The sequence below is a fragment of the Ailuropoda melanoleuca genome, chromosome 3, assembly GCF_002007445.2.
Source record: "Ailuropoda melanoleuca isolate Jingjing chromosome 3, ASM200744v2, whole genome shotgun sequence".
Classification (NCBI taxonomy): domain Eukaryota; kingdom Metazoa; phylum Chordata; class Mammalia; order Carnivora; family Ursidae; genus Ailuropoda; species Ailuropoda melanoleuca.
This window is the reverse complement of record NC_048220.1, coordinates 20764070-20779874: the sequence shown is the minus strand read 5'-3', so window position 1 is coordinate 20779874 and position 15805 is coordinate 20764070. Positions and strand designations below refer to the sequence as shown.

The 15805-nt window shown below is 36.6% G+C and overlaps 1 protein-coding gene across 9 annotated transcripts in view; it reads left to right on the top strand.

Moving 5' to 3' along the window:
• Positions 1–15805, top strand: part of RAPGEF6 (Rap guanine nucleotide exchange factor 6) — a 202655-nt gene that overhangs the window by 10330 nt on the left and 176520 nt on the right. For all 9 annotated transcript variants that reach the window (XM_019807466.2, XM_034655968.1, XM_034655967.1 and 6 more), the window contains exons 2-3: positions 9435–9505; positions 10680–10736. In XM_019807466.2, coding sequence (XP_019663025.1) covers positions 9435–9505; positions 10680–10736 — 128 coding nt within the window. The remainder of the gene's footprint in view (positions 1–9434; positions 9506–10679; positions 10737–15805) is intronic.

Sequence of the window (15805 nt, the reverse complement as noted above, 5' to 3'; positions counted from 1 at the left end):
TGATAGCTGTAAAATGAGGCCTTCAAGAGTTTATAGGGGGACTTTTGGGAGAGAAGAGTAAAGAGTAGGCAGGTGTCATTCATGCTGTTTTACCAAAGGGAATCCTGATTTGAGTATACATTAGAATATGTAAATGTTAGGTGACGAAGGGATAGTATGTGTTTCCTGAAAAGGAAACGGTATTTGTCAAGGCCACAAGATGAGCTTGGCCATGCAAGTTGCCTGGGTAGGTGAGTAGTACAAGATAGGATGCTGGAGGCATGGCCAGGATCCAGATTATGAAGGACTGTTTTCTCTTTGGTAAGAAGTTTTTATTTACTTTTTGGAAAGATAACTCTGGCAGGACTGTGAAGAATGGATTACAGGGTGTCAGACTTAGATGCAAGAAGGCTGTTTTCTGTTACCCAGTGAGGAATAATAAATCCCTAAATTGCTCCAGATGAGATGGTGAACAGAGATATTAGAATTGACAAATTTCTGGCCAGAATCATTGAAGAAGAGTGTATCATATAAATCAGGGAACCTAGGAGGAAGACACAGCCAGGAGTATAAATAGTGAGTTTAGCTTTGCATTTATTGTATTTGAGATGCTAATGGATCCCCAGGTGAAAGTGTTTATTATGCTCTAGAATGTGTAGGTTGTAAGTTTTGCTAGAGAGCTAGAAATACAAATATGGGTATCATTAACACGTATATGGTAGTTGAAACTATGGATGTGGAAGATTTTACTGGTGGTAGAAGCTCTAGTGAAGAAAGGGTGGATGTCGCAGTTACAGGAACATCTATTAACATTCAAAGGAATAAGAAGGCAAAGCCTGTGAAGGAGACTCAGGACACCTGGAGCAGAAAGGTAATAATAGCAGTAAGAACAGCTAAGATTTATATGCCGTGTTGCTTATTGGATGCCTGTCACTGTTAAAGAAAAGAAAAACCTTTATACACATTTAATCCTTCCAAAAATACTCTGAAAGAAGGTGTTATCCACATTTTACATATAGGGAAATGGAATTGCGGACTGACTTGTCCAAGTTCACACAATTAGGAAACCGTGGAGTCAGGATTCAAATCTAGGTGTCCTGATTTCACATTTGTGCTTGTAGTTGTTACTAAATGTTTTCCATTGGGACAGGAACCCAGAGAGAACTATATTACAGAAGGGAGGGGAGGAAAAGAGTTTTGGGAGGGAGGAGTGAATGACTGATGAATGTGTCAGTAAATACTATTAAAAAAATTGTGGAGAGAGATGAGGATTAAAAAGTGCATGCGAAACTTGGAATTAACATATTTTGGGTGAGTGCGTAATAAATAGTGGGACCAGAAAGGTGAACTTCAGCCTAAATTTTGAACTTAGAAGTAATTAGGTGCTTGATCTTTTGATACATTATTTCAGAGGTTAATTATTAGAGTTCTTATGTTTAAGGATAATATTTGGGATTTTCATCCCTAAAAATTTCAGGCTATAACTTTTTAATGTTAGAGTTTTTATTAATAAAATTTAATGTTCATGTAATTTTATTAGGCAACGTATTTTAGTCTACAAATAAAAAGTTCTGGTTTACTTTAAGAAATGTATACCCAAATATATAGTGAGATAAGACTAAATGCAAATATACTGATGGAATGAGGTGAGCTTTTCCAGAGAACATTCCTGGGAGCAGTGTGTCATGGACGCGGGTCAACATATGGTGATAATTGGGAATGCAAAAGAAAAGATAATGAAAAAAAGAATGCAGGTCATTAAATGAGACTTGAAGTTCAGGTAAAGCTAGAAATGTCTGTCACCCTGTGGAGTAAACAAGAAATAGTCATGTGTTGCCCACCCCCCCATCTTTCTATTTTGAGAAATTCAAAACTACAGAAAAATGGGAAGAATAGTATCCATTTTTTTGGTCTTGTATTATATACTCTTCACCCAGAGCGATATTTTGCCATATTTATCTTATGTCCTTCTCTGTAGCATATACTTTATTTTGCTAAACCATTTGAAAGTAAACTGCAGACCTGATAACAGTTCACCCCCCCCCCCATATCTTTAAGATGTGTCTTATATTTTACAATCTGGTCAGGGTACATTACACTTGGTTGTTAGTTTTCTTTTGTCTTCTCTATTTTTTTAATCTTATATTTTTAAGTTTATTTAATCTGTAAGCCCACCCCCCGTGGGGGCTTGAACTCACAACCCCAAGATCAAGAGTCACATGCTCTTCTAAGGCAGCCAGGTGCCCCTAGTTGTCTCTAATAGAGAACAGTTATAAACATGACTTATGGAAGAATCTGCCCAGTTGTCTTGTAGAGTGTATCATAATTTGGTTTCACCTGGTTGTTCATGATGAGATTTAGGTGAAATTATTTTCTTGAGGAACTATATGGGTGATGTTCTGTGCTTTTTTTTTTTTTTTTAAGTTTATTTATTTATTCTTAAGTAATCTCTGCCCCCAACCTGGGGCTTGAACTCACAACCTGGGATCAAGTCACATCGTCTTCCAACTGAGCCAGCCAGGCTCTCCATGATGTTCTGTACTTTGAATATTGTCACATCAGAGGACACATTATCAGTTCTTTCCGTTATGGGGGATGCTAAATTTGATTACCTGTATCTCTTTGCTGTAAAGGTACAGTGCTCCAAGTTAGAAGTGATCCTTGAGGTGATACTTTGCCAACTGGTCGATATTTTGTCTTTCAACAGTGTTGCACCCATTGGCTTTAGCATGTTGATGATTTTTGCTTAAATAACTATTACTTTGCTGTTACAAAGTCATAGATTTCTGATTGTGTATTTCTCCTACAATCATTAGCTGGTATTCTCTATAGAAGAGCTTTCCTACCTTTCCTTGTCCTTCTCTTCCTTTTTTTTAAAAAAAAATGGCTATTATTTCAAGGATTATTTTTGTATTTTTATATTTTCATTCTTTGTGATTATTAGATTACCCCAAATTTAGACAGTGGGAGCCCTTTCAAAATCCACTCCAATGTTCTTTTGACATGACCTCATTAGTCTTTAAGTAATCTCTTCCTGGCACATAAAAGATGTTCCAGGCTTGTACTTTCCCTGCCCTAGTTGAAATCAGCCACTTACCTAAGGAACCCTGGTTCTTTTAGTAGGAAATGGTATTTAGAAACGAGGGGCTGGGCTCCAGATGTGGTAAGTGTTGTGTAGCTCTTCACTGCCATTTTGCAGAATATATTTAGACGACATGGATGAGAAAACCAGTGGAATAGTATTCTGTGTTTAATGTATGGGGTTGTTAGCTTGGAGCTATTGTCAGAAACATTCAAAATAGCTTTAATAGTGTGCTGAATGTAATTTAATCATTGTTTTTTAATTTTATAATGCAACACATAATGCTAACATTTGTTAATTATTCACCATGTGATAGTCCCTGCTCTACACACTTAACATTTACTTTTGAACATAAAATGTTCAAAGGGAGATATTTTATCATTCTTTCTGTACAGATAATAAACATTAAGCAAATAATCCAAGAATACTGGTTAGTAACTGATAGAGGCATAATTTGAACCCAGGTCTGTCTCCAGATTCCCAGGTTTTTAATTACATTGTTATTCCATCTTCAGCCCAACATTGATTTGTAGAGGATTCTTCACCAGAAGTTTTTATGTATGGACCTGTAGCTGCAGAATATATATATCTTGGAATTGAATCTGTACTGCTTTTAGGATCTACCCTGAGAGATTTTTCATTGTTAAAATTCTAGGGATATACTTGCTTTCCAGGTGAAGAAGATAATAGAGTAAAATATCTTTGTTAATGAGTATTTTGGATAATTGATGCTGTATTGAAAGTTGCATGTGATGAGTTAATCATAGGATAAGAAATTCATTAGTTTCAGAGTTGAAGAAACAGAAAAATACAGTTGCTTTAAGCATTCCAGTCTGAGTTTTCCAAGTTTTGGTTGGGTTTCTAAGCATGTGTAGAATGGTCATCAATAGAATTGAAAGCTGAAGTTACTCTAGGAGCAGCACACTGCTTTGACACAGTCTCCTTAATTAGAAGGTATACTTAAAAGATCGCTAATTTCTCGTACAGAGCTGCAAATAACTTAATATTTCATTTAAAAATGAAATTGAACCAATAGGATGTACCTGCAGTGAATTCATTAGGTTTGGAATGTTTGAACGGTGTAAAAAGATGGCTGCTTTGTTGTAGGATGGCAGTGTTACCACCCACCTCAGCTTGCCCACCTTCAGTCACATAACTGGCTGAGAGTGTATGGTTGATCTGCTTTAGGAAGCCCTGAGTCATCACCACTTACTCACCATTTTTTGTCCCGAGTGGAACCCATTATTTTATTCCCTAATCCAGAGCTGGTATTTGCTCTTCTAATAGCTCTCGTTAGTTTCTGCAGTATGTTGTTGTAGTTTCAGAACAGATGGTTCATTCTGGTGTTGCTGATCTGGAATGTCATGACTTCCTAGTTTTTCCATCTTCATCATGACTTCCCTCTTTCAGGCTCTGTAGAGCAGCTTTTAGGTGCACACTGTGTAAATGATTAATACCTCCTTGAATCTAGCATTTAAATTTTTTACTACCAAGAAGTATCTATAAGACTTAATGGCCTCTCTCTGTCAAGTTTTTTGTTTATTTGTTTTGGCTTTCTATAATAGCTCTACTGATCTTGGAGACACCAACCCTAATAATACTACCTCAAGCCTGTCTCAGAGATAGTTGGTACAAAAATTATGAGAACAGGCGCCTGGCTGGCTCAGCTGGTAGAGCATGCAACTCTCCATCTCAGGGCTGTGAGTTTGAGCCCCATATTGGGTGTGGAGCCTGCTGAAAACAAAACAAAAAAACCTGCAAGAAACCCCTTTCTCAGTCCAGCTTTACACAGTCAACAACTACTTGCTGTCCGATTTAAACAAAAAGCCATAACCACATCATGTGGGAGAATTAGCCAGTTTGCTACTACAACAGCCCTTTGTTCTGGGAGCATCTTTTCTGTTCTTTCGTGAGTGCTTAGCATCTTACGACCCTCAAACCAGGTGCGTCATAGGGACCAGGATTTACTAGACATCTCAGTGATTAATTTCCTTTCTCGTTAACAGGTTATCAGCCAAATAACAGAGTGGCATACATCCTACCTGTCAACCAGTGGTTGTCAAACTTTAGTATGCATCAGAACCACCTAGAGTCCTTATTAAACCACAGATTACTGGGGGCTACACCAGAGATTCTGATTAATTAAGTCTGGAATGGGGCCTGAGAATTTGCATTTTTACCAAGTTCCCAAGTGAGACTGAGGGTGCTGGTCCGAGGGTTATCGAGGTTATAGACTTAAATGAAATAGAGCCCAGTTCTGTCCACTTTAAAGAAAAGGTATAAAAGGATACTGGGTAGCTACAGAATCGCTGAGATTACAAGGGAAGAAGACTTGGGGCTAGACAACCATGTTCATACTCCGAACACAAGCAGTGCACTACTGGGACTGTTGACCACCTGCACTGTATACTGCATATGTTAACTGACCCTGCTGCTACCACTAACTGTCACTTGTCGGTATCACTGTATTCTAAGTTTGGTACATGTGTGTCTGATTAGTAGCACTTGGATCATTTGCCCATGCCCTAGTTTTATATGAGGTTGAAGAATGAGAATCTGGTGTTTTTAGCTTCTACCAAAATTCATAAGTTGAAGTATTATCCAAAGAGGAGTTAATTCATGGCTTGGCTTCCTTGTTGGATATTTTTGACCATATGCATTTTAGTAGTTGGCGAAATATGGCCTGGGGGCCAAATTAACCTACCAACTATTCTGTAAATAAGACTTTATTGGAATGCGATGACACCCATTCATTTACCTACATTTTTATGGTTTTCATGCTACAAAGGCGAAGTTAAATAGTTGAGATAAAAATCATATGACCTAATAAGCCTAGAATATTTACTGTCTCACTCTTTATAGAAAAAGTTTGCCAACCCCTGATAGGAATAATGCTAATATTTCTATTTGAGTACATGCAGTCAGCATTTATAGATGCTGTTGGAGAACTACATGTTCATTTGGCCAAATTGTCCCTCTGAAATACGATTGAGGGCAACTAACAGTAAAAAGTTACAGATATTTGAAGAAGGGCCTTTAGAATCTAAAATTGATAAACGTCAGCCTGTCTTTAAGCAGAGAACTGAAAAACCATATATATATTTCAAAACTTGTGAATTATGTTCTTGCTTAGAGTTTAAAATTGGGAAGTGAATTTCTAATTCTTTGTCAGCTATTAATGGCATCTTGATGTTGTTCCCAAAATGTCCTCTGAATTGAGAACAGCAGAACTTAAATGACATAAATTTAGTTGAGAATCTCAGAAAATTCTGGTGCTTTTTGACACTAGCCTACCCTTATTTGGCAGGTCACATTATGGGAGTTCTAGCTTGTTTGCCACTAAAGCAAAATTAGCTTCATGTCAGAAATAAATTGCACATTTCTTTGGGATAGGCAATTTGTAGGTGTCTGGCCAGGTTATGATGATTTTTAACATAAAGGCTCGGGCCCCAGCAGCTATGTGTGTATGGCGACACCTGTAAGAAAAAGGAGAGGAAAAGAAAAAGGACCCACACTGGGAAAGAAGAACTAATATTGTTCTCATTCACAAGGGTGTGTTATATATAGAGAGAGAATACAAGAAAATCTACAAAATAAGAGATTTATTAATGTATATTATAGTATACATCGTACATTTATCCCAGTCTGTCTTCAAGTGAGATTATACTGCTTCACATGTAGTGTAAGAACCTTACAACAGTGTATTGCCATTTTTGCTTCCTTCGTGCTCTTATTGAGTTACATTTTTGTTGTTATGCGTCGTGTAAACCCACAGCACATTTTTGTTGTCATAATTTTTGAAATGCTTTTTATTTTTTTTGAAGATTTTATTTATTTACTTGGAGCATGTGTGTGCTCACAAGCAGGGGGGAGGGGCACTAGGAGAGGGAGGTAGGAGACAATCCCTGGCAGAATCCATGCTGAGCTTAGAGTCCAACACGGATATCAGGCATCAAGCTCATCACCCCAAGATCATGACCGGAGCAGAAACCAAGAGTCCAGCATGCTCAACCGACTGAGCCACCCAGGTGCCCCTTTTGTTAATGCTTTTTAAGCTGTTGATTATTGTTTAAATAATTAGAAAAAAGATTTATATTTTCCCATGTAGTTTCCATTTTCAGTTATCTTTATTCCTTTGTGTAGTTTCAAATTTCCATCTCATACTTCGTTTTCCTCCTTTATGAAGCACTTTTAAAGAGCAGGTCTTGGGGCGCCTGGGTGGCACAGCGGTTAAGCGTCTGCCTTCGGCTCAGGGCGTGATCCCAGCGGCATGGAATCGAGCCCTACATCAGGCTCCTCCACAATGAGCCTGCTGCTTCCTCTCCCACTTCCCCTGCTTGTGTTCCCTCTCTGGCTGGCTGTCTCTATCTCTGTCAAATAAATAAATAAAATCTTAAAAAAAAAAAAAAAAGAGCAGGTTTTTATAGGGCAGGTCTGCAGGTGATTAATTCATTCAGACTTTGTATATGTGAAAAATATTTTCCCTTTGTTTTTGAAAGTTGTTTTGACTGGCAATAGAATTCTAGGTTGATAATTATTTTTCTTTTGTGACTATAAAGATGTTACTACAGTAGTTGTCTGGATTGCATTGTTTCTGATGAGAAGGCTGCTGTAATTCTAATCTTTATATATGTAATTGTTTCTTGAGCTGTTTTTATAGTTTTGTCTTCATCATTTTTTTAGAGCAATTTGATCTTGATGTGCTTTGGTGCTGTTTTCTTAGTATTTCTTGTGCTTGGGGTTTGTTGAGCTTCCTGGATGTGTAAGTTTATAGTTCTTACCAAAAAGAATATTTTCCATAATTCAGTTTTTTTTCCTTGGCTCTCCCTCTGCCTTGAATTGACTCCAATTACACTTTTGTTAGGCTGCTTGAAGTTGTTCCACAATTCATTAGAGCTCTGTTCAAGTTTTTTCCATCTTTTTCTGTTTTCTTTTTGCTTTCTATTCTTGTGTATTCAAATTTATTAACCTCTTCTACAAAGTTTTATTGTGCTGCTCATCCCATCTAGTCTGTTATACATCTCAGATGCTGTTTTCATCTCTGAAATTTTTTTAATGTCCCTTCTTACATCTTTACTTCTGCCACATTCTTTTGATCTGAACAAATCAAAGGACCAACCGGGTTCTTGGGGGAAGGCACATAAGATTCCAATTTTTGATGGGGGAGTAGTAAGGTCCTATTGAAAGAGCATATAGGGTAAGAAATACCATTGTACCCATCTTCGGAAATATTAGTTTACCATATCACTGCTCTGTCTGCTGTCTTCAAGAATTTTACAGACCTTTCTCATTTGTTATGGTTTTCTCTTTTAATTTATCCTTTATGTATGTATTTAGAAAAAATCTTTTTCACTCCATTTTCCTAAGCGTTTAGCAGAGATGGTGTGGTCATTGAATTCATCATGGTAGTTGTAATTTTTGGAATTACAGATTATGGTTCTTCTTCTTAGTGGCTCGATGTTTTCTTATTAATCTCTTAAAAAAACAGGTTGTTTTAGCTGTCTCTTTCTTCTGTCATCTGATAATTCTCTTAGCCAATTGCATATCAAAGCAGGAGGGCAGTGTTGGGGAGCTTCCTGTCCTGGTATAAAGGCATTGTTCTTTGTAAGAGAATAAGGAGGAGGTACCTTTTATATAGAGAATTTTAAGCTTGTTTATAATCTCTGTGCACCAGCATTCTACCTAAGTGGTAAAGTAGACCATTCTGTCAGGAATTTGGACTGCTCCCACATTCTGTCTTTTACTCTGCCCCTTCTCTAGGCTGAGGTTTCACTGTATTATAGTTATCTGAATGAGGGCTAGAGAAAAGTTCCTTACCTCTCTCACAAAATGATTGTTCCATTGGACTTTTTTGTTAGTGGTTGATTAATATCACTTTGGGTCTTTTTAGAAAGATTTTTTAGAAAGTCATATTTTTAGAGGAATATTGACAAATTGGGTCCTGTCCAAAGGAGGGTAGCCAGGATGCTTTTAAAGATGGGAACCTGCAAATACCGAGACTGCATAATCTGGAGGAATAATAGTTGAAAAACTTATGATGATATGATAATTCTTTTTGAATAGTTGGGTATCACTGAGGAAGGAGGGTTGTATCTGTTTACAGATAAAATAGACTTTGATTTGAAATGATACATTTTTGATTTCTGGCATTGCTTGAGTAGAGGCCGTCAGCCGTCCTGAAGAAGAAGGATTCCTGTATGAGTGGAGGTAGCTCTTTACCTTTTCAGATTTCTTTTAATTCAGAGATTTTATTGGTCTTCCATAGTTAATAGTTTTGTCATAAACAGTTTTTGGCTTAAAATCAGAATTGTGGGATGGTAATATATTTTGAAAAATACATTTGAAAACAATCTCAATTTTTTCTGTTCTCCAGGATTTAAATACTATTTATTCTTATCTTCATGGAATGGAAATACTATCAAATCTCAGGGAACATCAGCTTAGGTAAGTGCGATGCTGTATTTAAGAGCTTTTGTGATGGAGTTATTCAAATGAGTTTGGATAGATAATTATGGGGCCAAATCATTTGGGGGCTTTTTTAAGGATAAGCATAGGACTCTGGATTTTCTCATCACAGTTTTCCTTAGTCACGGGGTCTTGAGCAAATCTTAACATCGAAGCTGCAGTTATATCTTTGATGAAATAGAGATAGTGAGATTTTCTTTGTTACAGTGTTTTGAGGGTTACATGAGAATATCTGAAGCATAACACAGTGTTCAGTATTTGCTAGCCAGTGAAAACAAAACTGTTTACTTTCTGTACTTCTTTTTATATTATGTCAGATGCTTAAGATAGGGTGTGATGTAGTGTTGTATTAAAGTGCAAGGTTCACAACTTTTGATTTGGTATGAGCTCCTGTGAACCAGACCCATAAACTGTCCAAACCCTGTTTTCCTATTCTGTAATATGAGATTTCTTTCCTGTTACCTTATGTCATTGTGATTACATTTATAAAAACACTTTTGAGTGTTGTAAAGCATTTACTGTCGTAACTTTGCATAACATTTTAGTTAAAGTGTGTTTTCCTTCCATAACCAGCTCATCCATTACTTTTTCTGGCCCTTCTTTAAGTTTCTGGTTAGGGACCAGACCAGATTGCTAAAATATAATTGTTAGGACCTATTATTTTCTCTTTATAACATAATTCAGATGTCAGCATCTGTCTGGAAGAGGAAGAAAGCTGAAAACTAGAGCATTTAGTAATACTGAAAGCATTTTTAAATGGTGTATATGTGTACATATGTATATGTATTCAACAGACTTTGGTATGTGTGTGTATGACTCTGCCAGTAACTTTTTTTCCCCCTGCCAGTAATTTCTTAACGATTCAATAGTGAATCAGACAAATGTATATTTTTCCATAACAGAAAAGGAACATTGTTCAGTGTGAATTTGCAGGTTATAGAATGTATGTAATAGTATTATATTTGTTGCCTCTTAATATTATCCAGTTGATGTTTTTGAAAGTACTGCATTTCATGTATATATTTCTAAACTCCTGGAGTTCAGTGAAGTTAGTGGTAGGTATAATTTTCTGTTGCAGTAATTGTAACAGTATTTTTAAAATAAAATTGAAGATAAAACCATTAAATTTTTGGCTTTTTTTTTAATATGTTAGATTAATGTCTGCAAGAGCTCGCTATGAGAGATACAGTGGCAATCAGATTCTTTTTTGGTAAGTATTTCCTTAATTAGCTTAAACTGATAGATTTAATATTTAAATTTTGGCTTTTAGCATTGAAATTCATTTTATTTGGAAAGAATTTCTTTAGAGTAGATTGACATATGTTCATAAACTGAAATAGTGCTCAAAAAGTTTAATAAATAAAGTAGTATGTATTAGTAACTGTTAACCAGTGAACATATAGACTATTTCAGCTCCACTGAGGCGCTAGTCACCTCTCTTGGAAAAGTAATCCTGTTCTGACTTCCGTCACCATAGATGAGTTTTAACTCTTTTTGAACTCCACATAGATAAAAATTGTTTGGTCAGGTTTTTTGGTTTTTGTTTTTTTTTTTTTTTTACTTGATAAATGTCTAAGATTCTTACATATTTTTGCTTAATTCTTTTTCACTGCTTTACTGTATGTGTGAAAACGACACAATTTATCCTTTCCACTCTTGATAGATACTAGGGTTATTTCCGTTTTTTTTCTGTTGTGAATAATGAAGTTTCTATGAACATTTTGTTCGTGTCTTTTTGTGCCCTTATGTAGTCATTACTGTTGGACATATTCTTAGGAATAGAATTGTTGGAAATGCATGTGATCAGATTTAGGAGAGTCTGACATTAGAATCTGATTTACATATTTCTTCTTCTTATCCCACTGTGATTTTATTTTACATTTCCCTGCTTGTTGATAATGACAAATTATTTTCATGTTTTTGTAGGCTATTTGGATAGCTCTTTATGAAATCTGATTTTTTAACCATTTTTTAATTGGGTTTTCTGTAGTATTTCTGTCAGCAGAAATTGATTTATGAATTCTTTTTTTTTTTTTTTTTAAGATTTTATTTATTTATTTGACAGAGACAGCGGGAGAGGGAACACAAGCAAGGGGAGAGTGAGAGGGAAAAGCAGGCTTTCTACCAAGCAGGGAGCCCAATGCAGGGCTCCATCCCAGAGCCCTGGGATCATGACCTGAGCCGAAAGCAGACACTTAACGGCTGAGCCACCCAGGCGCCCCTGATATATGAATTCTGATCCATGTCCTTTGTTAGGATACTTACATTGCATGTATCTTCTCCACTTTATGGTTTTCCTTTTCAGTCTATTAAAGGCATCCTTTGGAGAGGAGAAATTTCTAACTTTCTCAGTTTTTCTCTTGTGATAAGTGCTTTTCATGTCCTACTTAAAAAACAAAGTCTTTGCCTTTCCCAAGATGATGAAAATACTCTTTAACTATGTTCCTTCTAAAAATTTTGGCAGTGATGACCTCTTTTATTATATAGATTCACCTGGTATATTGGGATGGTATTAACTTTCATGTTTCATTACCAACCCATTATATTTATCATTTTTTGAAAGCATTAAACTGGACTCATAAGGATTTTAATACCTCTCTTGATTCATTTGTTGATCCATTCATTTATTATTAATAGGTTGTCTGCTATACATTATGCTTACCTTCGTGTAGCATGGTGGGGAGACATAGTGTTTGTCTTTATTGAGCTTATTGTTGAGTGGAGTAGAGAAAATCAATTAAAAGTTAAACATATTTAAATGCTATCAAGCAAAAGAATAGATAAATAGATCATTGGAACAGAATTGAGAGCCCAGGAGTAGAAACCTTGTATTTTTGAACGTGGTTTTTTTTTTTTTTCCTTTAATGGTCTCAAGCTAAGATCTTTCCATAGTGTGGATATAAACACCACTGAGGATTAAAAAGGAACCACCGGTGAACAGTTCATTTATGATGAAGGTGCTAAAGCATTTCAGGGAGGACAGCATAGTTTTTTCAGCAAATGATGCTGGGTTAATTGAGTCTTTCCTTGCAAAAAGTTAATTTAGACCCTTACCTTAGACCATACAAAATTAATATATGCAGAAATTAATGAGATGTCACTTTATAGCTATTAGAATAGCCACAGTCAAAAATATAGACTGTAGCAAGTATTGGCACCAATAAGGTAACAACTGGAATCCTCATGTTGGTGATGTGGATGTTAAATGATAGAGTTAGCGTAGGAAACAGTGGCAGTTTCTCAAAAAGTTAAACAGTTTTACCACATGACCCAATAATTCCACTTTTACATATTTATGCTAGAGAAATGAAAACATATGCATACAGAGATTGTACACGGATGTTTTTAGTAGTGCTATTTGTGTTTCCATCCTAAAACCAGAAACGATCGAAGTGTTTGATGAATGGATAAATAAAATGTCATGTATCTGTATAGGGGAATACTATTTGGCAATAAAAAGGAATAAAGCATTTATATATACTGTAACATGGATAGACCTCAAAAATATGCTAAGTGGAAGAAGCAAGAAAGAAACACCGTATATTACATGATCCCATTTATATGAACTGTCCAGGAAAGCCACATCCCATAGAGACAGAGCATGTTATTCGTTTGGAACACAAAGAAATGATCTAAAACTGGATTGTGGTGATCTTTGCACAATTCTTTTAAATTTCATGAAAATTGAGTTGTGTGCTTAAAATGGGTGAATTTATGGTATTTAACTTATACCTCAATGAACTGTTTTAAAAATATTAAGAGTTACACAAATCTGTTTCTGGTTAATAATAGAATTTAAAAAGAATGTGGAAGTTAACAGAAGAATTTAAATTCAGAGATTGGTGGAGACAGAGAAAAGAGTGTGTATAGTTGATCTGAACTGGGAAGCAGCATGGTAGAAAAAGGGAAAGGATCTTGTTGAGGATTTTGGCATCCATATTCATTAGAGAAATCGGTCTGTAATTCTCCTTTTTGAGGGGGTCTTTGCCTGGTTTGGGGATCAAGGTAATATTAGCCTCATAGAATGAGTTTGGTAGCTTTCCTTCTGTTTCTATTTTTTGAAATAGCTTTAGGAGAATAGGTATTATTTCTTCTTTGAATGTTTGGTAGAATTCCCCAGGAAAACCGTCTGGGCCTGGAGTTTTATTATTTGGAAGGTTGTTTATCACTGACTCAATTTCTTCATAGTTAATTGGCCTATTTAAGAAATCTATTTCTTCCTGTTTCAGTCTTGGTAGTTTATAGGTTTCCAGGAAGGCCTCCATCTCTTCCAGATTGTTTAGTTTTTTGGCATATAGCTGTTGATAAAAGTTTCTAATAATCCTTGCAATTTCAATGGTGCTGGTCGTGACCTCTCCCTTTTCAGTCATAATTTTAATAATCTCAGTCCTTTCTCTTTGTTTTTGGACAAGTTTTGCCAGTGGTCTATCAATTTTATGGATTCTCTCAAAGAACCAGCTTCTAGTCCTGTTGATCTGCTCTACTGTGGTTCTGGTCTCTAATTCATTGATTTCTGCTCTAATCTTGGTCAACTCCTTCCTTGTCAGTGGGTTAGGCCTGTCCCTCTGTTGCTGTTCCAGTTTCTTGAGGTGAGAATATAGAAACTGCATTTTAGATTTTTCTATTCTTTTGAGTGAGGCTTGGATGGCTATGTATTTCCCCCTTAGGACTGCCTTTGCAGTATCCCATAGGTTTTGGACCGTTGTGTATTCATTCTCGTTGGTCTCCATAAATTGTTTAATTTGTTTTTTGATTTCCTGGTTTATCGAGTCATTCTTGAGCAGGATGGTTCTTAGCCTCCAAGTGTTTGAGTTTCTTCCAGGTTTTTCCTTGTGGTTGAGTTCCAATTTCAGAGCGTTGTGGTCTGAGAATATGCAGGGGATAATTTCAATCTTTTGGTATTGGCTGAGACCTGTTTTGTGTCCCAGAGCATGATCTATTCTTGAGAATGTTCCATGGGCATTTGAATAGAATGAGTATTCTTTGGTTCTGGGGTGTAGTGTTCTATATATATCTATGAGGTCCAACTCGTCGAGTATGGCATTCAAAGCCTTTGATTCTTTGCTTAGTTTTTGCCAGGGTGTTCTGTCTATTTCTGATAGTGGGGTGTTGAGGTCCCCTACTATTACTGTGTTCTTATCTATATGTCTCTTTATTTTGGTTAAGAGTTGGCTTGTGTATCTTGCTGCTCCCCTGTTGGGGGCATATATATTAATAATTGTCATATCCACTTGTTGAATACTTCCTTTAAGAATAATATAGTGCCCTTCTGTATCTCTCTCTATGGCCTCTAGTTTAAAATCCAGTCTATCTGATATGAGAATTGCTACTCCAGCTTTCTTTTGAGGTCCATTTGCGTGGAAGATGGTACTCCATCCCCTTACTCTAAGTCTGAATGCATCTTTGGGTTCAAAATGAGTCTCTTGTAGACAGCAAATGGATGGGTCATGTCTTTTTATCCAATCTGCAACCCTGTGGCGTTTTATGGGAGAGTTTAAGCCATTTAGATTGATAGAGATTATTGACAGATATGATTTTAATGATGCCATTTCTCTTTAAAGTCTTTGTATCGGTTGTGACTTGCTGCTCTGTATCACTCTTGGGGCCTTTTTACCTTTATAGAGCCCCCCTTAATATCTCCTGTAGGGCTGGTTTCGTGGTTACGAAATTGGTTAATGATTGGCGATTTTGGAACGTCTTTATTTCTCCATCAATTCTGAATGACAGCTTTGCTGGATAAAGGATCCTTGGCTGCATGTTTTTCTCTGAAAGAGCTTTAAAAATGCCCCCCCAAGCCTTTCTCTCATTCCAGGTCTCTGTAGACAGGTCTGACGTAATCCTGATACCTTTGCCTTGGTACGTGAGAAATTTCTTTGCCCTGGCCGCTTTCAATACTGTATCCTTGGATCTAATATTTGCGAATTGCACTATGACATGCCGTGGCGTAGGTTTGTCCTGGTTGAGCTTGGATGGGGTCCTCTCTGCCTCTTGGACACGAATGCTTGTTTCCCTTGCTAGATTAGGGAAGTTTTCAGCTACAATTTGTTCAAATATCTCTTCTAGACCTCTGTTTTTCTCCACCCCTTCAGGGATGCCGATGATTCTGACATTGGATCGTTTCATAGAGTCAGTAATCTCCCGTAATCTACATTCGTGGGCGTGGATTTTTTTAAGACCAGCTTCTATTTTCGTTTTTTCTTCTACTAACCCATCCTCCAATTCGCTAACGCGTTCCTCTGCCTCGGTGACCCTGGCCGTCAGAGCCTCTAGTTTTGACTG